A 25,493-nucleotide genomic window follows, 5' to 3' on the forward strand; every position below is an offset into this window, starting at 1 on the left:
CTGTGATGCCACAGCTCTCTACCAAGGGTGATAAAGTAAGAATCTGTCTCAAATAAATAAATAAGTAAATTTCCTATAACTGTTTATTTAGACAGTTTTGTTTTCCATGTTATTTCTACTTTATTTTTAATCTTTTTAACAATTAAATATTTCTCAAGACATTACAAGAAAAAATTCAAGTTTTTCCTTTTGAATAAAACTAAATCCATTTATTCATGAAACAGATATATTCTCTGGGTATCTACTGTGTGCTCTGTACTAAGTTATATTGGAAAGTGGAAGGGTGGACATCAAGAAGACCAGGTCCTCCCCACACAGAGCACCATGGTGTTTGGTTGTGGGCTTACTCTCTGTCTTCTTCTCTGGAGTGGGAACTCCTTAATTATAAGAACCTCATTTTATACATCTCTGTGTTTGCAGAGCCTTGCATACTGTCAGGCAGTGAATGTAGATTTCAGGAATGTCTGCTGAAGTAATGTGTTGAAATGTAGCTGATCATATTAAGCATCATTTGGAAAGTACTACGTATCACAACAAGTACTGTTGCTGTCACAGTTCGAAGATACCACTTTAGAGTGGCATAGTTAAAGAGGGTTTAATAAGGGGTTAGGACTTGACTTGGGTTTTGTAAGATGGGCATACTTAAATGACTAGGAGAGGGATTTAGTAGAAAAGCTACTTATTCTGTACGAAACAGCCAGACATCCTTCTAGATCTAATGCACTATACTTAGTTTTTTTTTTTTTTTTTTTTTTTTTTTGTAGAGACAGAGTCTCACTTTATGGCCCTCGGTAGAGTGCCGTGGCGTCACACGGCTCACAGCAACCTCCAACTCCTGGGCTTAAGCGATTCTCTTGCCTCAGCCTCCCGAGTAGCTGGGACTACAGGCACCCGCCACAATGCCCAGCTATTTTTTGGTTGCAGTTTGGCCGGGGCCAGGTTTGAACCCGCCACCCTCGGTATATGGGGCCGGCGCCTTACCGACTGAGCCACAGGCGCCGCCCAACACTATACTTAGTTTTAAGAGATATAGTCCGGGCGGCGCCTGTGTCTCAAGGAGTAGGGCGCCAGTCCCATATGCCGGAGGTGGCGGGTTCAAACCCAGCCCCGGCCAAAAACCAAAAAAAAAAAAAAAAAAAAAAAAAAGAGATATAGTCCTTGCCCATCGAAAGCTGATGTGGTTCTGCAACATTAGAAATGAACACCCATGCTTCTGTATGACTTTTGAGTTTGAGCTCAATTTAAATATAATTCCTGTGTTTCAATTTTAGAGTTGTTAAAGATCACTTTATATGTTTATTCAACAATTGTTCTGATAGTAGATCGCAATATATAGTAGGTAATATCATTGTAGCTAATACCAAATGACTGTTACTGGGAACCAGGCAATGCACCTTTGCATGTATTATTTAGTTAACTCATTTAACCCTCCCAACATCCTGTCTATTAGGATCCATTTTTCTCTCCCAACTTACAAGTGAGGAAACTGAGGAACCAAGGTGTTGAAATAATTACACAAATGTGACACAGCCATCAAAGGAGGAGCTAAGATTTGAACCCAGGCAGAACAGTTGTAGAACCCCTGCGTTAACTATGACACAGTGACAGAGTACAGCCTCTCTTATAACTGTGTCAATAATAAAGTGTTTTACACAAGGGATCATTTAGCATCCAGGGTTCCAGAAGAGGAATCCTACTACTCCAGCCTTCACCTGGTTTTCCTCGTTTCTCTCTGACTCCTGCTTCTTATCTCACATGGAATCTCCTCTTCCTCTACCTCAGTGGTTCTCAACCTTCCTAACACCACAGTGTATTTTCATTGTTAAAAAGGGGTCACGACCCACAGGTCGAGAACCACTGCTCTACCTCATTATAAAGGGCTGAAGCTCCTAAAGGCTCAGTCTGGGCCCTCTTTCCTCTCACTTTATCCTTAGTACGTGTGAGTTCTGGTATCAGACTGTAACCAGATCACGCCCTAAACATCTTCGCAGCACATTCTGTGTGCTCACCTATCTTCCACCTAAATTCCATCCCAATCACCACAAGCCTCATGTCCTTCCAGTGTGCTCTATTTTCAGTAAATGAAACCTCTTTCTGCTCTTTTACACCAGCCAGAATGCCAGGCATAACCCTAGTTCCTCCTTTTCCCTCTCACCCTCTGTCTGTTTAACCCCTAGCAGCTCCTGCCAGTTTTCCCTACTCTATACGTCTGTATCTTTCCATTCTGTACATTTGTACGTTTCCATTCTGGTCCAAGCCTCATCATCTCTCACTGTACTGTACCCCCTGAAGGCCCCTAGCATTCACTCTGGGCCCCCTCCGGTCTGTTTCCCAACTGCAGCCAGAGTGTGCTTTCTCTCCCCACTCCCCACACCCTTGCCTAAAACACTTTAACAACTTAGGGAAAGACGAACTTTCTTTTTTTTTTTATTGTTGGGGATTCATTGAGGGTACAATAAGCCAGGTTACACCGATTGCAATTGTTAGGTAAAGTCCCTCTTGCAATCATGTCTTGCCCCCATAAAGTGTGACACACACCAAGGCCCCACCCCCCTCCCTCTGTCCCTCTGGGAAAGACGAACTTTCTAAACATGACCTACAGGCTTCTGCATGGTCTAGACTTTTTTTCTTCTCCAGCTTCATTGTCTGCTGTAAAATTTTCACTGCTGGTCTTTGGGTCCTCAGACATTATTTCCTTCTTGACACAGGTGTTGGCGTACGCTTTTCCTTCTGCCTGGAAGATAGTCTCCCCTCCCAAGCCCCTCTTCACCCAGCCCTTCAAATCTTGGCCTTTTGTGAGTCTCTTCTCCACCACTGCCTGTCAGCCCACGTCCTCTTCTGCACTGGATGTGTGTCAGAGGTGGTTGTTTTACATGTATGTCTATGATTCTGAGATAGACAGAATCTCTCCCACTAGACACTTAGGTCCGTCAAAGCACGAACTGTGGCTTTTTTTTCGATTATTGTATCCCCAGATTCTAGCACAGTACCTAGTATGTTGTGTAATAGACACTCAATATATATCACTCAATACACATTTGAATAAGGGAGTCAACAGATTAATTTGTAACTGTGTTCTGTTAAAATGCATATAGTTTTATACTATACCTTTTTAGTAATACAGAGGACTACAAAAGATAAGGTTACCGAAATGCCATCCCTAGAGGCTCTTACTAAGCAGTGATTAAATGGCAGCTAACTGTAACTCAAGTCCTTCTGCCCAAGGCCTCCAGCCTCTCTGAAAATGGTGGCAGAGCTATCCATTTTTCTCTTAAAATAACAAACAACTAAAGCCCCATGGCTTGGTTCATGTCAGAGTTTATTAGAAATTTGATGATAATTTAGCTTTAGGAGTATCTTTCAAAGACTTAGTTTCTCAGATTCTGTCATTGGCCTCGGGAGTCTAATGCTTCCTTTAGCTCCCTTCCAAGTCTAGTTTTAAAATTCTGAAAGCATTCTCTGACCAGAGTTTTAATTCCCCTGTTGAGTTTTTTCTGGAGCTGGGCTTTGTGAGATTGCTCTTCCTCTGGTTTCCCTGGCAGAGTTTTTTCCTCCTAGTTTTCAGCATAAACAGCTTATTATTCCCAAGTCTCAAGTGTTGTCCAGATACTGCAAGGGGTCCCCAGGTATCATTCCTGGCATCTCTTTCCTGTTCTTTATATGTTTTCTTGTAGGATGTTACTTAAGCTCTGTATAAATGACATCAAGATGGGCTATGTCTGTTTCTACAGACCATTTTACAGTCCTCATAATGTTGCTTGCCTGACTATGATTTCAGTGCATTAATTTCTATGATGATTTCTTAAAGTGAAGGCTCATCAGTGAAATGGTTGACTTGACCCCTCCCAGGACCTCTCTTTGCCTCCCAGGAGGATCACTCTGTGTTCCCTGATCCCAGGGAACTTAGCCTTGAGACTGAGGTAGCCTCCAGATAGGCTCTGGACTGTAGGCGCCACCTCACCCTCTAACCAACATCCTGTGGGGGCCCAGTTCTCCAGGCTTCCTCGGCCAGACCCTCACATTCACAGCACTTAGCCCGGGGAACTGGATTTCCTCAACTTGCTTATTTTGTCCTTTGCCCATGGAACTTTCTCTTTCACAAATTCATCTTTCCATCACTATCCAGTCTAAATAAAATCTAAAAGCCCCCTTGTTCAGTAATACCTTTTTATATTCTGTTTTTATTTAGTCAGACTTTGGCAGAAACTTTCCAAGCTAAGCCCAAGAGAAAACTGACCATGGGCACGGATTTTAGCCTGTGCTTTTGGCCTGATATTTTCTATTTTTATTTTGTTTCATGTTTTTGTTAACATCCAGGGCAAGATTAAGCACTTACACTTATCTGGTAATGGTGAGAGGCCTTTAGATTGCTTGCCTGTGGCCCTGAGGACTACATGCTTGAGCCTGTTAAGCCTCAGCTACCTCCTGGGAGATAAGATCTAGCTGTTAAATTTGGCTTTCCCAAAAGGAAGCTCTGAGTTTCTACTTGATCTGAGAGAGGGAGAGGAGAAAGATAAATTCCAGCCTTTGCTGAATTTTGAAAAAGAATAGTAGCCTAATTTATAGAGGTTGTTTTTTCTGAAAAAACTAACTTTATGTCATAATTTTTTAGCTGCCAAAAGACGTAATTCTACCTCAGCTTTGCCTTGGCAACCAGCTTTTGGCAGTCTGTGCAGCCCTGTCGTTGCTCTGCATTATTTAAGCAGTAATCTTTAAGAAGGTGAGAAACTATTATTGCTTTTTAGCACAGTTGACATGATATTGGCGCAGAGTAGTACCTAGAGCTTCAAACATTTCTAATGGCCATAAACCAACTTAAACACCTCCATGTAGAGGTCTCACTGCCATGAGGTCATAGCTTGCTACACGGGGGGAGAAAGAAGAAGATCAAATGTTGTTTAAAGGGTGTTTTTTTTTTTTTTTTCTTTTTAAGTATTCTTATTCCACCGAGTTGTAGCTGTAGAGTTTGGCCAGGATCCAGACAATCAAGATTTAGTATTTTGACCAGCTGTGATCTAGTAATGTTCCTCAGAGGAGACATTGTGTAGGGAGGGAAAGACACATAGCCGAGACTGTGAATTGTATGCTTTCCTGATCTTTACAGTGTGAGACCAGGTTGTAGACAGGTAAAGCAAGCACATGTAAATCTGAAGGAGAACAGGAAAAACAAAAACAAAAAAAGCCCTGTTTTCAAGCAGTTAAAAACTCTTCCCCAGCTTCAGGAGCTCTCGGGATGTGGTACATCTTTACATTTTTTTCTTTTACTTCATTTTCCCCCGTGTTTCCATGTGTACATCATTTCGCGGCAGAATTTATTTCTGTTCATTATTGATCTTAGAATGCCTCACAGTATCACACGTCCTAAAAAGTCAAAAAAAGCCACACAAGCTTAACACAGGCAGGAAAGAAGAGTAGGAAAAGATACAACAAATCCTCTATACCTGAGAATTACTCTTCTGATTCCCACTCCTCCCTGAAACAGAAATAGAGATCAAAACAAACGTGGTTTGGGGTTTTTTGTTTTTTGGAGACAGAGTCATTCTTTGTGTCCTTTGATAGAGTGCTGTGGCAACACAGCTCACAGCAACTTCAAACTCTTGGGTTCAAGCGATCCTCTTGCCTCAGCCTCGCTCGTGGCTGGGTGTACAGGAGTCCTCCACAACACTCGGCTGTTGTTTTTGGAGATGGAGTCTTGCTCTTTCTTGCTCAGGTTGCTCTCCAACTCCTGAGCTCAGGCATTCCACCCGCCTCGGCCTCCCAGAGGGCAGAGTACAGGCCCGAGCCACCTCACCCAGCCAAATGTAGGTGCTCTATTGGCAACAAAAACTTCAAGGTCCCAGGTATTGGGAGAGAGAAGGGAATTCACTGGCTTAGTTAAATCATAGCTTTCTACCTAATGGCTTTGTGACCTAACCTTTATGCCTCAGTTTCTTCATGTATAAAATGAAGATAATGCTTGTAATATTTCATGGAGTTGTGAGGATTAAATGAGACCATGTGTAAAGCTGTTAACAGAGAGCTTAACATATAGCACTTCATGCATTTTAGTTGCTGTTGTTTTATTATCTTTTTTTTTTTTTGGCCGGGGCTGGGTTATGAACCCGCCACCTCCGGCATATGGGACCGGCGCCCTACTCCTTGAGCCACAGGCGCCGCCCTGCTGTTGTTTTATTATCAATAATAATTTATCAAGTACCTGCTCATTGCACTAAGAATTTTACTTGTACATCTCATTTAATCCTTACTACAACTATTAGTGGATAAACTCATTTTACAGAAAGGGAGACACATGGGTCCAGAGCAGTGGTGGGCATCACCAGTGTCCTATGTTTGCTTCACGATGGTGGCGTTTACATGAGGCGCTCTGGAATGGTACATATGGGAGCCGGGGAAATGGAAATCACATTTGCGATCAGTGCTTTCTCACTTTGTTCTCCTCCCAATCTCTTTTCTATGAAAGGAGGCTCTAGTTCCAGGCAGTAACGCAATCTGTTGATTGATTTGGTATTTTTTCTCCAAAACTCTTTCATGCTTGCCTGAATTCTTTATTTGCTTCTTACAGCAAGCTCCCTGATGTTCAGGAATGGAGCCATGGCTGAGTGGGAAGAGTTCTGTTTGCTCCTGCTTTAAACAGCATGCTTGTTGGGAAAACAGTGGAGGAAAGGCAATCTAGTCTTTCCTCAGCTGCCTGTTGTCCTGTGTTCCTGTGCAAGACGAATGTCTTTGAGCCTGAGTCATCCCTTCTGTAAAATGAGGATAATACTTTTGGAATCCAAAGCCCATGGAACCTGATCATAATGACAGCACCACAGTTACAACTATCACTGCCATCAGTGTACATGCCAGGCATTCTGCCAAGGATTTTAAGTGCATTATTTTGTTCAATCCTTATCAAAGTCCAGTGATCTATTTCACAAAGGAGAAAACTGCACATAATCATGAAAGTAGTAAAGCAGTGATCTCAACCTTAAGCTGTAACTCTAAATCATAGTGGCAGAGCTGGGCCTAGAACCCAGGTCTTCAAACACCTTTTCTTGTACCTCCACTATCCCAGAGAGAACTGAAGAGATAAGAAAAGGTAACTGACAACAATAAATAATTGTTGAATGAGAATGAGAAAGAAATAATTTAAACCATACTGTCTTCCTTGACCTCTAAACTTTAGGTCACTTGGCCTTTCCCCCTTTGTGCTGTTGTTTGGGACTGTAGGAAATCCTTTTGTACTTTTAGCTAAAGGTTTATTATTAAGTAATTTAACAGTCTCCAGCGTGGCTCAATTACTCAACAGTCTATGCTGTTTCACTAACGCTAGTAAATCTGCAATTATAATATCTTTGGTTGTTGCTTTTTAATAAATTGTGGTATTAAACCGTAGGTGTCATGTTCCCAGTTTGGACCTAAGCCAAGCTGAAAGAGGCACCCTCCCCAGGCACATGTAGGTGAGGAGACGGTGTGCAGTGAACTCGCAGACTCCGTCCAGTTGCTTGAACCTGAGGCTGTGCACCTTCAGAACACATGGGGAGCCTTGGTGGGACTGGAGGATAAAGAAAAGCTACCAAGTCCTTGCTGTGTCTGCTCCTCCCAAAACATTTACATTTACACTTTTGTTTGTTTTTGAGTAGAAACTCTCCATAGGTTTTTCATCACGGCCCAAATTAATGTATTAATTTCATTTGTTCTGTTGTCATCATCCTTTAAAAATTGGTCATACAATTAGTAAATTTACAAATTTTCAATCTCTTTATCTAGATGAAATTATCATAAAGCTAGACTGTAATCATACAAAAAGGAATTTTGAAAACTTCTGAGCATTCTTCTTTTCTGTCTAGTATTTGCCTTTTTAATTGTACCTTTCTCTTTTTAGGCAATAGTAGAGATAAAATCCTTTTTTTTTTCTTTAGCTTATACTAAAACATGTAATGAAGGGTTTTTTCCCCAAAACTTCCATTAAATCTGAAAATTAAAATCATTTTTTAAAATCTATACATTATGGGCCAGGCATGGTAGCTCACGCCTGTAATCCTAGCACTCTGGGAGGATCACTTGAGCTCAGAAGTTTGAGACTACCCTGAGTAAGAGCAAGACTCCATCTCTACTAACAATAAAAGAAATTAGCAAGGCATAGTGGCAGATACCTATAGTTCCAGCTACTTGGGAGGCTGAGGTAGGAGGATCACTTGAGCCTAGGAGTTCAAGACCAGCTTGGACAACATAGTGAGAACCTATTTCTAAAAAAGATTTATTTTTTAATTAGGTAGACATGGTAGTGGTAGTCTTAGCTACTCAGGAGGGTCACCTGAGCCTAGGAGTTAATGTTGCAGCGAGCTATGATCTTGCCAGTGTGCTCCAGCCTGGACAACGGAAGGAGACCCTATCTCAAAAAAAAAAAAAAAGAGGTAAACCTCAGGTATGTAGGTAAATGTCAGGTATGTAGACTTCTTTATTGCCTATCCAAATTAACTCCATTTTCTTGGCATTCTTAAGTGAGAATGATTTATTGATATTTGGATTTTCCGGTTTGTATCTGATATTATCATTATCTGAGTTCTTATAAAAATCTAAGTGAACTGGAAAAGAATGTCACAAAATCAGGATGTCAGAAAATACCAAAAGTCACCACTTGTCAAAGCTTCAGAATGCATCTGTGAAAATTGGAGTAAGGTGCCATCTTAGGTAGAGTTTGTGGGTAAATGAAAAGGTCTGTGTAATGGCAAAAGCTTGTCACTGCACTTAGCACATCTCAGTGGAGTCTAAAGGTGGTGTTCCCATGTGGGCCGCAACAGACCGTGTGGGCCCTAGAGTTAGACTGAATCTAATTTGAGCATGCTTCTTCGGCCCTGAACAAACCCTATGACTCACCCACTTGCCTTTCAGAGGGCGCGTGTGAAGGCTCTGTACAGGGCACCTTCCACGGGGCTTGGAACATTATGGATACTCAGGAAAATGGTCGGTCTCTTCCCATTTTAGTTGGAGGGTTCCACTTTATTACTTTTCTGTTGTGCAGAGTTAAGAGTCTCAAAATCAGTGAGGGCTACAAAAACCCTTCTTCCTCTTGTGTGATCGTACTTCTGGGTGTGCCCCAGGCCTGTTCCTCGTGCCCTGCCTTTTATCAGCCCACTGGGGGCCCAGCAGACTACCAAAGCAGGATGCTGGGATAGGGGGTCGGGGTGGCAGCCAGCGTCACAGCCATGAGTGGTTAGGCATCCCCTCAGTGTTTTCAGCTAGCTCACCTGGTGTTTGCACCCTTCCCGGGCTGGGCCGCAAGTGAAAGCGTGGCCTGTCTTCACTGAACAGACTGTGGGTGATGTGGATGCTCTCTTATGGTTTACCTACTCAACTTGCAAAATCATTTTGAGAGGGACACTGTCAGCAAGTGGTAGAGTGAAAACACATAGCTTACCAAAGTGCTGTGAGTTTTGACAACATATTAACTGAAAACCTAGATTAAGCCCAGCAGATTTTGTTCTGTTTCGTTTTGTTTTTCTTAAGAACTAAAAACGGTAATTTACTCATCTACATTCCCAGTTTTGTATGTACCCCAGTGGCCACCCTAATTATGAAATCTCTCCTGGCACCAATTCTTATAGCCCAACAAAGGAATCCAACAGGCCAACAGATTAGAAGCCTTGTGGTTGCTTCTTGCCAAGAATAATCCTTGCTTAGGTGTCCAAGACCACAGATAAAATCCAGCATCAGAAAAGATCTGAGCAAAGGGGGAGCAGGGAGCTGGTTCTAGGGCATGTGGCTATGGACATAGGTAGAGGAAGCCTAGAACCTTTCTCTTTTTTGGAGGGAACTTAATGCAATTATCATTTGAAAATATATTATTTGAATAATTAAGAATGTCTTTCTCTTGCAAATTGACAGAGTCAGCGCCTGCTGTCTTGCCTTTGTCTCCCGTCTCAAAGGCTTGACACATTGACACATGCAATAACTATTAGCTAGGTGTATACAAGGAGTCCCCATGTTACAACAAGACCAGTTCTCTGGGTTGGTTCTTAAGTTGAATTTGTATGTAAGTTGAAACAGATACATTTACCTATTACCTGTAACAGCCTCCATTCATAAGCGGGACTTGTGTCTAATTCAGATCTTTGTAACTGAGAGCATAGGAACTGCTGGTATAGTCCTGCCTCTAATCCTGCCTAGCGGTTGCCCTTTTATAAGCTACTTACCTTCTCTGTGCGTGTTTCCTCGTCTGAAGAACGTAAGGCGAATGGATCTTCCGTTTGTTTCTCCTCTGCCTCTGGACCAGTCTGTTCATGGAGTTGTACTGCTAATTTCATCCACATGTAATATCTAGGGCTGTGATCAGTGCTCTAGCGGGTGGCCTAACTAGCACAGTGTGTAACATAGCCATCATTTCCAGGGGCTGGATCCTCTGTTTCCATTAACTGATTATTATTTATTATTTCAGACTTAAGTATAATAATGTATACCCTGCTTTCTTGATAGGGTTTTTGTAAGGAACCAGGTGAAATGACATATATGAAATTACTTCAGAAACTATAAAGCCTTACATAGCTGAACAATGATTATTTTTGCTGGCCCAAAGATACCTTTCTAAGAAGTAACTCAGATTCAAAAGAAGGCACCAAAGACAGTATTGTGAAACGTGTGTGGCTGGCCTTACAAAGGAGAAGTCATTTCCCAAGTTAATTTTTCATTTTAAAAAAAATACCTCCCCAAAATAAAAATTTTAAAGTATTTTTAAGTGTACCCTTGATCCTCTCTCTGCCTTTTCTCTAATGCGAGGTGATGTAAATCTGGGTCTGAGAAAGGCTGGGGACCATGGAATCCAGTGTTCTAGTCTGGCCTTGTCACTGCCTCACTAAATTATCATGGCTGACTGCTTTATAAAGATAAAATAAGAATTGAATACTAAAGATGAGAGTAAGAGTATTGATAACCCTTCAGAAATATGGGTTATCATATTCAGAAATATGAAGTTGATTACATCACTCTCATGGTTTTCTTACCAGACTGGTCCATCCGGTTACATAAGGCCTTCCCCATCTGACATGGCGTCCATCACCCATCCTTCCCAGGAACCTCGTCTCTAAATATAGTGCAGTGCTTCTATAGCCTTCTTGAAGGAAGCTCCAAAAATTGGGCCTAGTGTACCTCATGTTTCATACATTCAGTCACTGCAATAAATACTGTCTAAGATTGATTATTATCTCAAACCTAAATAATCTATTTTCTGTCTCTGGATCTAAAAGACTTAAACCGAGTTGTGAAGTAGAACGTAATGTCTTGTTTTTGTTTGTCTTCTAGTGACAGACATCACACCTCCAGTGCAATCCCTGTTCCAAAGAGACAAAGCTCCATATTTGGGGGTGCAGAAGTAGGCTTCTCTGGGGGTGCCCCTTCACCAGACCAAGGACATCGAAAACGGGCCAGCTCAGCGAACCAGAGACTCCAGTACAAAACCCCTCCTCCCAGTTACAACTCAGCATTAGCCCAGCCTGTGACCTCCATCCCTTCCACAGGAGAGTCCGAGAGAAAGACATCATCTCTGTCCTCCTCCTTGGATACCTCCTTGGACTTCGCCAAAGAAAATAAGAAAAAAGGAGTAGATCTGGGTGACAGCTTACACGGAGGCCGTGTGAGTGTAAACACTAGCCAAGAACAAGGAGAAGCCTTCTCCGGGCAACCGGCCACCGTGAATGGCACCCTCCTGCCCAGTGAGCATGCTGGCTCCTCTGGCACCCAGCTTCCAGGCGAGTTCCAGCCCGTCTCAGAAGCTGAGCTCTGCTGCGCTGTGGAGCAAGCAGAAGAAATCATTGGGCTAGAAGCCACGGGTTTCACCTCAGGCGATCAGCTAGAAGCATTTAACTGCATCCCGGTGGACAGTGCCGTGGCAGTGGAGTGTGACGAACAAGTGCTGGGAGAATTTGAAGAGTTCTCCCGAAGGATCTATGCACTGAACGAAAATGTATCCAGCTTCCGCCGGCCACGCAGGAGTTCTGATAAGTGAAGTGGGCAGACAGATGGTAGGACCAGGGCAAAGTCGCTGCCTAAAATGACAATAAAGCTGCACTTAACCCTTTTTAATAATTATGACACAAAATAAATATTATTGGAGGATATTCCTCGGGAAAACGGACTTTTGGAATAGAGGAGGGACTCAGGATCATTGTATATCAGTGGGCCAAAGTTAGATTTTGCTTTCAAGATTTGCTTTCCAGGCCTGATGATTATTTTAAGGCAAAAGTCACCTTCTAGTTGAAAGAGCTTATAGCTTGAGTCACCCATTAGGTATTTGTCTGCTTTTTATTTACCCATTTATGTTATCCTCAGAGGAAAGATGATAATATATAAATAATATAATGAACTCATCTTTAGTTTCTCATAAGCATTTGCCCTCATAGTTTATAAAACTTTGGGGAAATGGAATATTCAGAAATAGATTCCCACCATTTACTGGGGGGTCTGTGGCCATTCATTAGGTCGATGAGTAAGAAGCATGGTGTGGTTTTCTCCTTGCACCAAGGCCCATCTTTCCCTGCCCCCAGGTACCACAGTCAACCTATAGACACCACCCCCCATTGCCCCCATCTTCACACCAGACAGGCTGTATGTCCTGAAAACTGACGGCATCGCATTCGCTGGGTCTGGACATCCCATCTCTACTAATCAGCCATGGCTTTCCTTCCATCTCCTCTGCCACACCCTTCATGTGGCCCTCAAATTTGATGAAAAGCTCGCCTCTGGTGGATCTCAGGGGAATCCTCAAGGACCCCCATGTTACTGTAGTCAGACGATGTCCAGTCCCCATGGGGCGGGGGGGTGGGGGGGCAAAGGGTTTTGTGGGCAAGATGCTATGGTCAAGAACTAGGCATGCTTTCTGGCAGTCCACTCACCAGACCAAAAAAATAAAAATCCCTATATGTAAATCCCATGTTAATTTATTAAATTTTGGTCAGGAGAAAGACATTGTATGTGACAAAATATTTGTAGAATGTCAGGCTGTCCAATATGCAAACTGCAAAGCAGTTGAAATATTTGGATTAGGAGACTAGATGAGGCATAGAATACTATTGGTATGTGTGCAGTTTCATAAATATTAAATTATGTTTTTGAAGTCCAATTGTCATTCCTGCATTCAGATCTTATTTGCTGTTGCTTTATATGTTATGTACCCAAGGACATTGCCTCAGGGTTGCAAACTCTTTAAGGAAAATTTATCCATATATCCATGTATTGTATAGAGGAATAAAAATTGAGTTTACTTCACCCGACCTGATGTTTTTTGTTTGCACCTTTGAAATTCCTCTTGAACATATGTCTCCATACGTTACATAGTGACAGGACTAACCTGACAAAAGCCGAGGCTGTGTCTAAGTTGATGCTGCTGACTTCATTTGAGTTTACACGTTGTCTAGCAACACAGACACTCCACAAGTATGCTATCCAGTAGCCCCATTTGCTCTGTATAACAACTCAACTCACAGGTCTTATAATCATTTTCACATTTTGTCCAAGCACTTCTAGGCTCAGTTTTAATCTATAGTTACCCTTTTATTTTTCTGTGTAGACAACTTACTACGTAATAGAATTACTACACAGCAGACCTCTCAGGCAGTTGAAAACTTCAACTTAATCTGAAGAAATCTATCCTTTTCCACGTGAAGAGATGGGCTACATTAGCCTGGAGCAGAAGCAGTGTCCTGTCACTCATTTTAGAGTCAAAGAGTGTAGAGATAAACACCGTCTTGGATACGCACCGTGCTGTGGGCTCCTCCTGTCGAGTAACGAGTAACGTTTACTAAACAGAGTTTTTGAAGGTCAGAATTACTATTGAAGAATGGAAGGTGAATCCGAGGGGATTTGTATTTCCCCAAACATGGGGGTATACTTGAAACTTCATACCAAACTCAAACTAGGTGTGTTCAATTGCAGGGCCTCCAGCCACCACCAAGCAGTAGGACCTCGCCTGGTTTGAGTGTCCATCTCAGGTTCCACACAGCCAGATAGAGCCTGGAGCTCTGGGGCTCCATCTGTCAGCCTCTCCAGTTCTGGGCCTCCTGGCTTCTCATGCCCACAGCATGGAGCCCTGCCCCAGAATGTGATCAGATGGCCCCAAACCAGCCAAGAGTGGACAGCATGTTTGCGTGTCCCACACTATCCAGTGATGTATGCTTCCAAACACCACTTAGGCTTGGGTTTGTTTAGTTTTGGCCTGGTGTTTGTTTGATGTCTCCAGTTGCTGCCATGACCTGGGTACAACCTACAGGATGACACATCTCTGGGAATAACTCTGTTTGACATTTTCCAAAGCTGCAGAATTAGTTTGACCTCTTGCTTAAAGTGGCTGGGACCAAAACATGGGATGAGCTATCTCTTGCTAAACTTTTTAATTAGTTTTATAAATCACTAAGAAAACAAAATTTGCTTGGAAGATATAAGTTACAATGGAAGCATACTACTATCCAGTTCTGAACTGCTAAGAACCCTTTCAGTTTTCATAGAGCTGAGACACTTCTAACAGCTGGCAAATGTTATCAAATGAATATTTGATTGTGTTTTTTTCTCTCCACTTCCCTTTAACCACTTTAGAAATTCCAGAGATTTTGTTTTTCTCCTAGAATATTAGTTTTGGAAGATCATACCCAGATATATTTTTTTAGCAGTTCTAATGGTGCCCATTTATCCTGACCAAACGAGTTATTTAAATAATTTTTCAAACCACCACCAATAATAAATGGCACGTGAAACCAATCTGTTGGTCATTGGAAGAAAACTCAGCATCTGTATTTATAAAATAAAATTGATTAGTATTTATTTTGAGAGTTAAGAGTGTATGTTATTTCCCTGCTGTGTTTGAGTCCTGTCTTCATTGTTTTGAAATTCATATTGAAGCTGGTTTAACTATGAAAATCTGTTCTTAAATGGGCAGCTAGCCATTCAGCCTTTGTTGAGCTTCCCTCCTCCTATATGTGTGTGTGTGTTTCTACAAGTTACTGGGCTAAACAAGGTTAATACAGAGATTATTAAGACTTGACCTCTGCTGTCACAGTGTCTAGTGGGGACACAGGTATATTAGTAATTAATGATAATTCAATGTGGTAAATTCGATGAAGATATATATGGCCATGTAATGGAATGCAGAGAAAGAAAAGATTGGTGGTGGTTAATGCAGCTTAAAGAGTTCACATTATAGATGGAGCGAACAGCATGGGCAAAGGCCCGAGGACCGTGTGTGTGTGTGTCTATGTGTCTGTGTAAAACATCAAGGGTTTGCTGTGGCTGGGGCCTGAATGGATATGAAGAAAAGTTAAAGGAGAAATTGAATTACAGGCCAATGGGAAGGACTTATCACAGCAAGTATAAAGAGATGTGGATGAATCTAGTGGCCAGCTGGTAGCTACCCTTTCCAAGGCTGGATTCCAGCTTGAGTCTGTTTAAACATCTTTCCTTTCTGTTTGGAAAAAAGTCTGAGAAAGAGGTGCATCCTTGTGTCCCTGATGTTTTCAGGGTACATGTTGAATAAATCTGGCTTTCTTCCATGTGGTACAGAATGCAGCCAGCATGGCTCCTCGACCTTTTGGCTAAGATCAAGTGCAGAGTGCAGCCCAGCATCTGTTCTTTAGAAGATAGATTCTGAAGGCTCTGTGGCAACTCTTCATGTCTCTGTAACTCTGCCACTTGAAGCTCGCATTTCTTAATCCTTTCTAAAAAATTAAAAGGATTCTGCCCCTCCCAATTATGTTTGTATGGGACTTGAAACACCGGGGCTACAACGTCAATGTTGGTTCCCTTTTGTCTTGGAGGAGGCCGCTTGGCAGTGATAGAAAGGATGCCTGAGAACTGTTAGCAGCTTTCCTGCTCCAGCACCTGAGCACACGCCCTTCACCTCTCTGAATTTAGCTCCTAGTCCGTGCAGTAGGGAAGGGTTGACAGTGTTAGAAGAGATAAACATGTTAATGAAAGCGCTTAATGATCTCTGCAAAGGTCCAGTGCACTGGTGTCATGGAAGGAGGATTTCTTGTGTATAGAAGGCTTGGGTGGGGTCACTGAGAATGTGTGTGAGGGCTGAAGCTGGTCTTTTAAAAACCTCAGCTCTCAACAAATGGGAAGTGTCTCAAGGTGTTTTGGTTGTGGGTGGCCTGGACACAGCGCTGAGACATGGCCTGTAAGCCTAATTTTATGTTTCTAGCACCTGGCAGATGAGCTTGTGTAGGCCCCCTTTGTCCTGAGCACTGCAGCACAAGCTTCTGGCCACCTCACTGAATGCTGAATCAGTGCCCAGAGCTCTTGATTGTGCTTGAAGCAGATAGCTGTCTTCTTTTTTTCCTCTTAGCACGTCTAATTACAGTTTTGTAGGTAGACAGCTCAGCCTTGTGGATTTTAAATGAATAAAAATACATGTCTATAAAATAATTCCACACTTTTTACAGGCTAGCAATGTCAGCAATCCTGAAAAAGAACAATCATGAGTCTAGATGAAAAACAAAAAGACGGCCGATTGGATAAATAGCTCCAGACAAGCCCAGGCACAGAATTTCAAAGGGGAGAGTGGCAGGCTCAGGTCTTTTGGTTGTCGTGTAAGTCACAATTCTAAGGAGCCCTCAGTCCCCATTAAATTACAGGTCAGAATTGAGAAAGGGGATGGAGGATAGAAACGCTCGGGAAAGAAGTAGGCTGGGGGTCTTGGGTGAGGAGTACACAGCCCCAGAAGAGAGCAGAGCCAGGGTATTCTGATGCCACTGCTGCTGCTCACTGACTGTGTGACCCTGGCAGGGCACTGGACTTCTCAGAGGTTTTCCTTTGAGCCTGGACAGAGGTTCGTCTTGCCCTAGGAGAAAACTTTGTATTCATTCTTCAAAACCTATCTCTTACTGCCTCGGGATCTGGAGCGTGGCAGGACAAGAGAGAACCCTCACTGTCACTCCACCTGTTTGGGAAGAATTGGAGGCTACACCATTGAATGACAGTCTGCTCTGACCAAGGTTCGTAAGTAGAACTGCTACCACCCCGCCATCTACTCAAACTCCTGACACAAGGGTTTATAAAATATGTAATAAAAATCAGCAAAACAGCTAGCTTTAAAAATTCAGCTTGAATGTGATTTATTCTTCCTAACTCATCAGAAAAAGGAAACATTGGTTTTAGTTTGATAAGAAAATGCACAAAATAATTTAAGGTATATTCAAAATGGTTAAAATAAGTTTTGATGCTTTAAGAGAGAAACTTGTTCTCTCAAAAATTTACTTGCAAAAGCTTTTTTTTTAATTCACTTGTAGGGGAGACCTTATTCCTCAAACTGGCGTCACTGTGCTTCCACAGACTACTTGCTCCTTGGGCCAGGGGCTCAGTCACACTTGATGATGGTATAAGGAGACTCCCGGGCTGCACAAGGGATACGTGACCTTTCACTCATGCAGCAGATGTCTCTGGAGCTCACTGACCTCAAGGCCAGGCCCTTTGCTCCCCAAAACACCTTGACTTCTCTGCCCTCCACTCCTGCCTAAGCTTTAACTTCAATGGCACACAGTAGGTGCTCATGAAGTGTGTGTGTCACCGTGGGGTGGGAGCAGGGTAAATGAGGTAGAGCACAGACCTCAGGGATTTGTAACTCGCACCTGTGTCTGCCTCCGGTCCTCCGGGAGTGTTCCCAGAATCAGCTCTGGAAATCATTCATGATCTTCAGAGGCAGAACCATCCAATGGTCAAATCAAACTGTGGAATTGGGTGACATCCTGAGTGGCAACGTGTCACCACCAGCTGGGAATCCAGCAGAGCTGAGGCCCTGCTGCCCTGCCTGCGGACATCTCTACTGCAAGGCCTGCTTTCTCTGCCTAGTAATGCGGTGACCCTCAAACACGTTTGTCCTGTCCTCCACATGACTGCATTGGATCCTGAAGACAGCACTCACAGTCTTCCCTCAAGCAAAGTGTTTCTACCACTCCCTGACCCAGGAGCCCACAGGAGGGTGACTACCCAAGGTCACACACATCTCAAGGCTACACTGGGGCAGAACCAAGCCTGACCTCTCCCCAAGGGTCCTTTATACCGCACCCCAGACCCTGTCGAGGCCCCACAGCCTGTTCCCTCTGCGCTACCCATCTAAACGTCCTACCAACCACGGACAGCTCTTCCCTATTCAGCAGCCCCTCACCAAGAAGGAGCAAAGCCAGGCATTGTGGCAGATGCCCACAGTCCCAAATAGGAGGCTGAGGCCGGAGGACCACTTGAGCCTGGGACTTTGACCGCAACCTGTGAATAGCCACTGCACTCCCACCAGGGTAGGAGTAAATCCAGGAGGTCATTTTCACACAGAAGAAAAAGCCGGCACCTCACAGCAGTGTAGCTTTGAGGGGTAAATGTGTATCTGTAACTGTTGAAAATATAGCTGTTGAAAGTCCATAAAGTTAGCCATGTAAATTGTAAATGCACACGAGATAGGGGCCCAAAGAGGCAGAGAGGCCTCTTTGAGGACTCACCTCAGCTATGTGTGACAGGTAGGTCAAAGGGGATGAATGGGGGCTGGGCTGCCAGCCAGACTAAGAAGCAAAAACAAAAGCATCATGGGAACTTGTACTTGTTTATTCAACAACTAGCTACTAAGTGCCTACTGCGGGCCCAGCACTGCACTAGCTTCCGGCATGAGAAATGCACAGGGCAGACACGGGTCCTGGCCTCAGGAAGCTGCCAGGCACGTGGCTTAGACAGGAAAAGGTAGAGGGCAAAGAGCTGCAGCGGGAGCTAGGGTGTGAGGGGCAGCAGTCGGGGCAGGGCCAGGGGCAGGGTCTAGCAGGAGAGGGGCCAGAACAGGGGCCCAAGCCAAGCACAGGAAAAAGGTACGCAGAGAAACAGGAGGGAAACCATAGAGACAGGCAGCATCACCAGGGTGAACGACACAGGGGCTACGTGAGGTGAGGACAGGGTACAGCCTTGAGACCCTCAGTGACTTTGTGGGAACCCTTGCAAGGTTGGGGGGCAGTGAGACAGCGTCGGGCACGGGCGGGGGGCTGAAGTCTTTCCCACCTAGCCCCTCCGGAGAGACAGCCTGGGACAGGGGTCTGACTGTGGTGGCTGTCCCAGGGGACAAGCCAGGAAGAAGGGGCAGGGGAGGGTGGCGTGGAGCTTTGGGGGCCTTTTGAAGGAGATTCCTGAGCTGTAGGGGAGGGGCTCGGCAGGCTGCCCCGTTCTGATTGCCTCCTCCCTTCAGCCATCCTCTTGCCCTCCAACCACCCGTCCTAAACTGCTCTGACCCTCTTAAGAACTATTAAGAGTTTATTTTAATTAAGCTTATTTTATTTAAATAAAGGAAAGGAAAGCATCGAGCATTTACTTCCCTTTGCTATATGCAGTACACATCAGTTAACTAAAGAATTGGTGAGGGGGGAGTTTCGCTTATAGAAGTATTCCAAGAAAAAAGATTCAGCGTAGCTCATGCCTATAATCCCAGCACTTTGGAAGGCTTAGGCAGGAGGATCACTAGAAACCAGGAGTTCAAGACTGCAGTGAGCTACGTAAGATTGTGCCATTGCACTCCAGCCTGGGTGATAGAGCAAGACAAGACAAGGTTTCTTAAAAAAAAAAAAGATTCAGAAGGAATGGTAGAATTAGGCTATTTCTACTTGGCGATCCCTAATGTCTTAGGGCATCTAAGACAATGCGTATCAGTAGCTGCTGATATCAAAAATGAGAGGCAACCAGACATTTTACAACTCCTGACAGAAAAGAACAATACCTGGCTCCACGCCTGTAGCTCAGCGGCTAGAACACCAGCCACACACACCACAGCTGCGGCGTTCAAATCCAGCCTGGGCCTGCCAAACAACAATGACAACTATAACAACAAAATAGCCAGGTTAGTCCCAACTACTTGGGAGGCTGAGGCAAGAGAATTGCTTAAGCCCAAGAGTTTGAGGTTGCTGTGAGCTGTGACATCACAGCACTCTACCCAGAGCAACAGCTTGAGACTATGTCTCAAAAAAAAATAAAGAAAAGAGCAATACCTTTGAAGTATTCTTGATAAGAGTTTGACGATCAAATTTCTATCTGTACTGTCTGAATACAGCAGACACTAGCCACGTGTGGCTATCATATATTGAAAAGTGTCTAGTACAAATTGAAATGTGTTCTAACTGTAAAATACAACTGAATCTCAAAAGACTTGTACAAAAAAGTAATAATTTTCTATTAATTTTTATATTGGTTATGTGTTAGGATAATAATATTTTAGATACATTCAGTTAAGTAAAATATATGATTATAATTAATTTCCTTGGTGTCTTTTGTTGCCTAAAATGTGATTACTAGAAAATTTTAAATTGCATATGTGGCATGCATTTATGGCTCACATTACCTACTATTGGATGGCACTATCCTGGATCAACTACCAGTTTATAGAAAATTCAGAGGGTAGATGAGCATGTTAACACAAGGAAAATGCAACCAGAAAAATCCAGATGGCTGGAAACTCTGCAGGACAAACAATCTGGTTTCTCCAATAAATACATTAAAAGAAAAGATAGAAGAAGGGAAAACCTATTAAAGTGAGACTCAAAAGATGTATCAGTCAATCCCATTATGAACCTTGTTCATTTCCTATAAACTAAGCAAACTGAGCAAAAATTAAGAGACAAGGCTGGGAGTGGTTGCTTATGCCTGCAATCCTAGCACTCTGGGAGGCCGAGTCAGGTGGACTGACTGAGCTCACGAGTTTAAGACCAGCCTGAGCAAGAGCAAGACACTGTCTCTAAAAAAATAATAGCTGGGCATTGTGGCAGACGCCTGTAGTCCCAGTTACTTGGGAGGCTGAGATAGGAGGATGGCTTGAGTCCAAGAGTTTGAGGTTGCTGTGAGCTATGATGCCACAGTACTCTACCAAGGATGACAAAGTGATACTCTGTCTCAAAAAATAATAATAATGAAAGGACTATTAAAACTTAAACACTGACTAAATACTGTATTTAAGGACTTGGGGGGGGGTTAGGTGTGATAATAGTATCGTGGTTATGTTTTTTTAAGTCCTTACTGCTTAGAACACGCACTGAAATATTTATAGATGAAATGTGTATGTCTGGGAATGCAGGTGGGTGTGAGTGGGCTGTAATGGAAACAGGATTGCTATTGGAAGTCTGTTCACTTTGGTGCCTTCCAGCAGACACCGCCCTCTAGCCAGGCGGGCACACTTGTCATTCCCAGAATGCCCCTACAGCAAACCTGTTTTTCCTGTATGCCAGAGTCCAGCCATCGTCCTTCCCTCTTTCAAGTGCCCCCGACACCTTCCCCATCTCCATCTCCACCTGCAGCCCACAGTCGGTAGGCCTCCTTTTATGCCCCCCACATGTGTGCTCCCACCCCGACCCTTCTTACATTCTGCTAAGTGTATGTTCCCCTGTCTGTCGACCCCAGTGGACTATGAGCTCCCAGAGGGCAGGCACCCGATTTTAAGGCATAGCTGGTGCTCAGGAAATTTTGGTTAGTTAGTATTGGTGTCTTTGGTGCCCATGTTAAAGATGAAGCAGTTGAGCCCTAGAGAAGTTAGAGTTTTGGCCAAGTTCACAGAACTAAATGACAGAGCTAGGACTTGAAACCAGAACTTATGAGTCATTTATCTGCATTACATCTGCACTGCAGGCCGCAGCCCGTTTAGCATTAATTGGGCGCCCCCTGTTGGTCTGGTCATGGCTGGACAAATCACGAGGCAGGGCTACAGACAAAAACCATTGGAGACCACGAGAGTGTAACTTAAGGGGACCATTTTGTCCTAAGATCTCAGACGATCCTAAAGCCAGACACCCCCATTCCAGGCTGAGGGCACAGCACATGCAAAGCTTTACCTCAGAAAGGAGCATAGCCCCTGTGAAGACTCGAAGGGAAGTAGAGAGCGCCGGCGGTGGCCAGGGATCCCAGTCCCACGTACAGACAGTGCCTCCTCCCCGACGCAGGGCTGTTTTCTGTTGATAACTTTTTTTAACAGTAAAAGTGCACCCGGCCCCTCTGGCCGGCCCCTGTAGTACTCAGCCTTGGTGCTGGCCCCTCCCCCATCACAAGGAGTACTACCACAGGTGGCAGGCTTTGATTTACAGTGGTAACCCAGATGTGCGGAAATGTAACTTTATTTCCCATAACTGTCCTCAACCAAACAAGGAGAGCGCTTTTCAGAAAACTCTTGCCACTTCAAAACAACTCAGTCATCTCTGGTTAAAACTTATCTCTAAGGGTAAGTGCTCAGATTCCTGCAACCTCACGCCCCAGCCCCAAGTCCTGGGCTTCTAGGAAGAGTCCCTCTGACCTGCCCTGTCATGCCTAGTAGGCTGAACTCCCAGAGGGCAGGCACCAGTGGCTCCTGTGGGTATCTTGTGCTGGCCTCCACTGCCTAGGCCGTCCCAGGAGCCTCACACTTCCAGGCCCTCTTCTAGGCCCAGGCCGTCTCAGCTCTGTTTAGCCCCTGGGGCTCAGGTTGCCTGGCCCATGCTCCCTGCTGCTCTGGGAGGCTGCCCCTGGGCCCTGCCTGCATTTCTCCCCTGGCTGGGCAGCTGCCCAGAACCCTGAGGAGCAGGGACTATCTACAAAGGCTCAGGGAGGTCTTCTCAGCAGGCTCTGAGCAGTTAGGTCCCTATTTCGCCTTCAGAGCCCAGAAGGGGACAGAGACAAGGGAGAAGAGACTTCTCTCAGGCCCCATCAGTCTTTTGACTTTGGGATCTAGCTTCTCTTCTTCCAAATAGCCCCCGCTGCAGCTGTTCAAACTTTCACTACCATTTTTAGAGGTGAGGAAACACTTCTGCATCATCAGCAGCCTGCATACTTCTCTCCTTTCTTTCCTTCCTTCCCCGCCTTCCTTTCTTTCTTTTTTTAATAGCTGTATATTTGAAGTCCTCCAGACTCTGCCTGGTCAGAATTCACCAATCCTTTTTTGCTCAACAAAGCCAGACCTTGCCATGAAAGCCTGGTTTTTGAGACTTTCAGCACTTCCATTCCCTTTACTGTTTGGGGCTATAGCCACTCCACGCTGGGGGGAGTTAATGGAGGGTCAGCGAAGGGGTCACTTGAATGACAAACACCTAGCTTAATTCTCAACCTGCTGGCAGGGACAAAGCCGGAGACTGAACAGAGAAGGCCAAATAATGTTAGGCCTGCTGCCCAAACCGAGAAATCCCAGGTCAGAGGGAGAAAAACAGTGGGAGAGGTGCGTTGTCTTGGGTGCATGGCGTGTAGGCTCATTAAAGGCTGAGGAGCTTGCCACAGGGAGGGGCGAGGTGCCAGCGTCACAGGAAGGAGGGCCATTTAGCTTCAGCAAAATATCCATCACCTTATGTTAATACTGTTAATATGTGCTTAATTGGCTTAGTAACTTTTTGAGGTTTTAATTTGTAAGCTTGCTTTGATTTTATGGTTGTAGCAGAACTATAGACCTTAGTTTATACTTAGTTTTTTGTTCGTAAAATGTTCTTGAGAGTAAAAATGGAGGGATGGAAAAGTCTATACCGAACAATTCTTCCTGGCAGTTGTCATCCCTCCCACCCTAGCTCCCCCAAGAACTGGGATACAGGAGGAAATGTGAACTGTCTTTACTTCAGAGTGGGGGTGCCCTGCTGCCTTAGGAGGAGGAAGTAGTCGGGGCAGCTGCATTCACCTTTCCCAGCCTCAGTCTTTGCTCGAGATCTTTGGGTGCTGTCTGCAGCCAGCCCCTCCCAGCTAGTCCCCCTGCTCTCTGGACTGTTTCCCATGATGCCTTTAACCGCTGGGTTTCCCTCGCTCTTTGGGTTCCACCTTTTCTTTCCTTCAGCCTATAGAAGATCTGGGCAGAAGGAAGGGGACTTTGGATCTTGGTGGAAGGAGATGTGCCAGACGGACTGACCATTTGCAGGACCCAAATATCCTAGTATCATTATGCCAGGAGAGCTTCTGTCTCTCACTTCACCTTGGCTATTTCCCTAACGCCCCTTCTGTTTTCTGGCTTCAGTGTGTGCCAGGCCCCAGGAAGGAGGTGGAGAAGGAAAAGATCCAGTCCTGGCACCGACTTCTTTAGGCAATATTGCAACTAAAAATAAGTTTTCAACCTTAGGGGGTCTACGGGAATTTTTTAATCTCAAAAGAATCTGCACAATACTTTTGGTGTGGTGTCATAGGTTTTACTTGGGATTTTGTACTTGATCTTCAGAGCGGTGGGAAATCTTTGAAGGGTGGTAAGCATGGAAAATGGTGTGCTCCAGTTTGTTTTTAAAAGACTGCAATGGGAGCAACTTCCTATAATCATGGTTGTGTGAAATGGCTGTGTGAACCTTCCAGATATTATGAAATCTGGACAAAATATTTTTAAAACAACCATTATTTAAAGCCCCTGGAAATGTCTCAAAAAAGATGGAAGCCAGAGGAAAGATTACTCTTGAAAAATGGCAACTAGAAGAAGTAAGGATCGTGACGGTGCTCCCAAGTCCCTGAGGCTATAGCAGGTGGCAGAGAGTGGAGTTCAAGACTCTAAGAGCAGCTAAAAAGTTAATGGGAAATTCTGGAAGTGTGAGAACTGAAAACGACCTACAACCCAAAATCTGAGCCCAAACTCTGTGCAAATCTTTAGCCAAATGCTAGAGGGCCTAGTGGAACAAGCAGTCAGGAACCAGAGAGAAGCCACCCTTGAAAGACAGCTGCTCTGCACTGAGTAAGGGTGAGGGTGCTGCTTTTTAAACAGTGAAATGAATCTCCCAGCAGCTCACATAGCAGAAAGCCAAAGCCTTACCTGCTTGAGCTGTCAGAGGCCAGAGCCTAAGGCTGGCAGAGAAGCTGGAAATTTAGAGGAGAATCCACACAAAGGAATCACAGAAAAATGAACACCAAAATCTAAATATAAACTTCCCATTCTCTTCTGGATCTTTGTAGGCAGAAAATAAATAAATAAAATAAACTCCCCAAATCCGTGGCTAAGTGCCCAATTACAGCAATGCAAGGAGATTCCAAGGAGCTGCACTGAAAAAGCAGCAGCTGTAGGGACTGAGCAGGGTACCTGCTGCTGCAAACTGGGGGGAGCTGGAGTCTGCAGTCTGCAGGAGGCGAATTAGCTCCCACCCGAATAAGCACCCACAATCAGAGACAAGCACAACAAATCCCAGAATGACTACAGCAGGCAGTTTTGAAACTGCAAAGAAACAAGAAAATATGACATGTACTCAGGGAAAAGAAACAGAAGAAGCAACAACCGACTCTGAATGAGCATAGACATCTGATTTGGTAGACAAGAACTTCAAAGAAGGGGATTCTCCACAGAGAAGTGGAAATGTATATATAAAGAGTGGCCATAAAGTTCGGGTGCGATTTAAAATTGTACACTATTTGTGTGCACAGGGTGGCCATAAAGTTTGTGTGCGATTTAAAATTGTACACTATTTTAAATTGCACACAATTTTAAATTGCACACAAACTTTATGGCCACCCTGTACACACAAACACACACACTCATACTTAATGGAAATTACAATGGTGAAAAGTATAGTAATTGAAATGGGAAATTCACTGGCTGGAACTCAACAATAGAT

The 25,493-nt window shown here is 44.1% G+C and overlaps 1 protein-coding gene across 2 annotated transcripts in view; it reads left to right on the forward strand.

The window, feature by feature from the left end:
• UVRAG (UV radiation resistance associated) overlaps nt 1-13,239 on the forward strand; it is a 381,997-nt gene extending 368,758 nt beyond the window's left edge. For both annotated transcript variants that reach the window (XM_053561187.1, XM_053561188.1), the window contains one exon: nt 11,278-13,239. In XM_053561187.1, coding sequence (XP_053417162.1) covers nt 11,278-11,980 — 703 coding nt within the window. In that variant the 3' untranslated portion in view covers nt 11,981-13,239. The remainder of the gene's footprint in view (nt 1-11,277) is intronic.
• The last annotated feature ends 12,254 nt before the right edge of the window (nt 13,240-25,493 follow it).

The sequence above is a fragment of the Nycticebus coucang genome, chromosome 14, assembly GCF_027406575.1.
Source record: "Nycticebus coucang isolate mNycCou1 chromosome 14, mNycCou1.pri, whole genome shotgun sequence".
NCBI classification, from domain to species: Eukaryota; Metazoa; Chordata; class Mammalia; order Primates; family Lorisidae; genus Nycticebus; species Nycticebus coucang.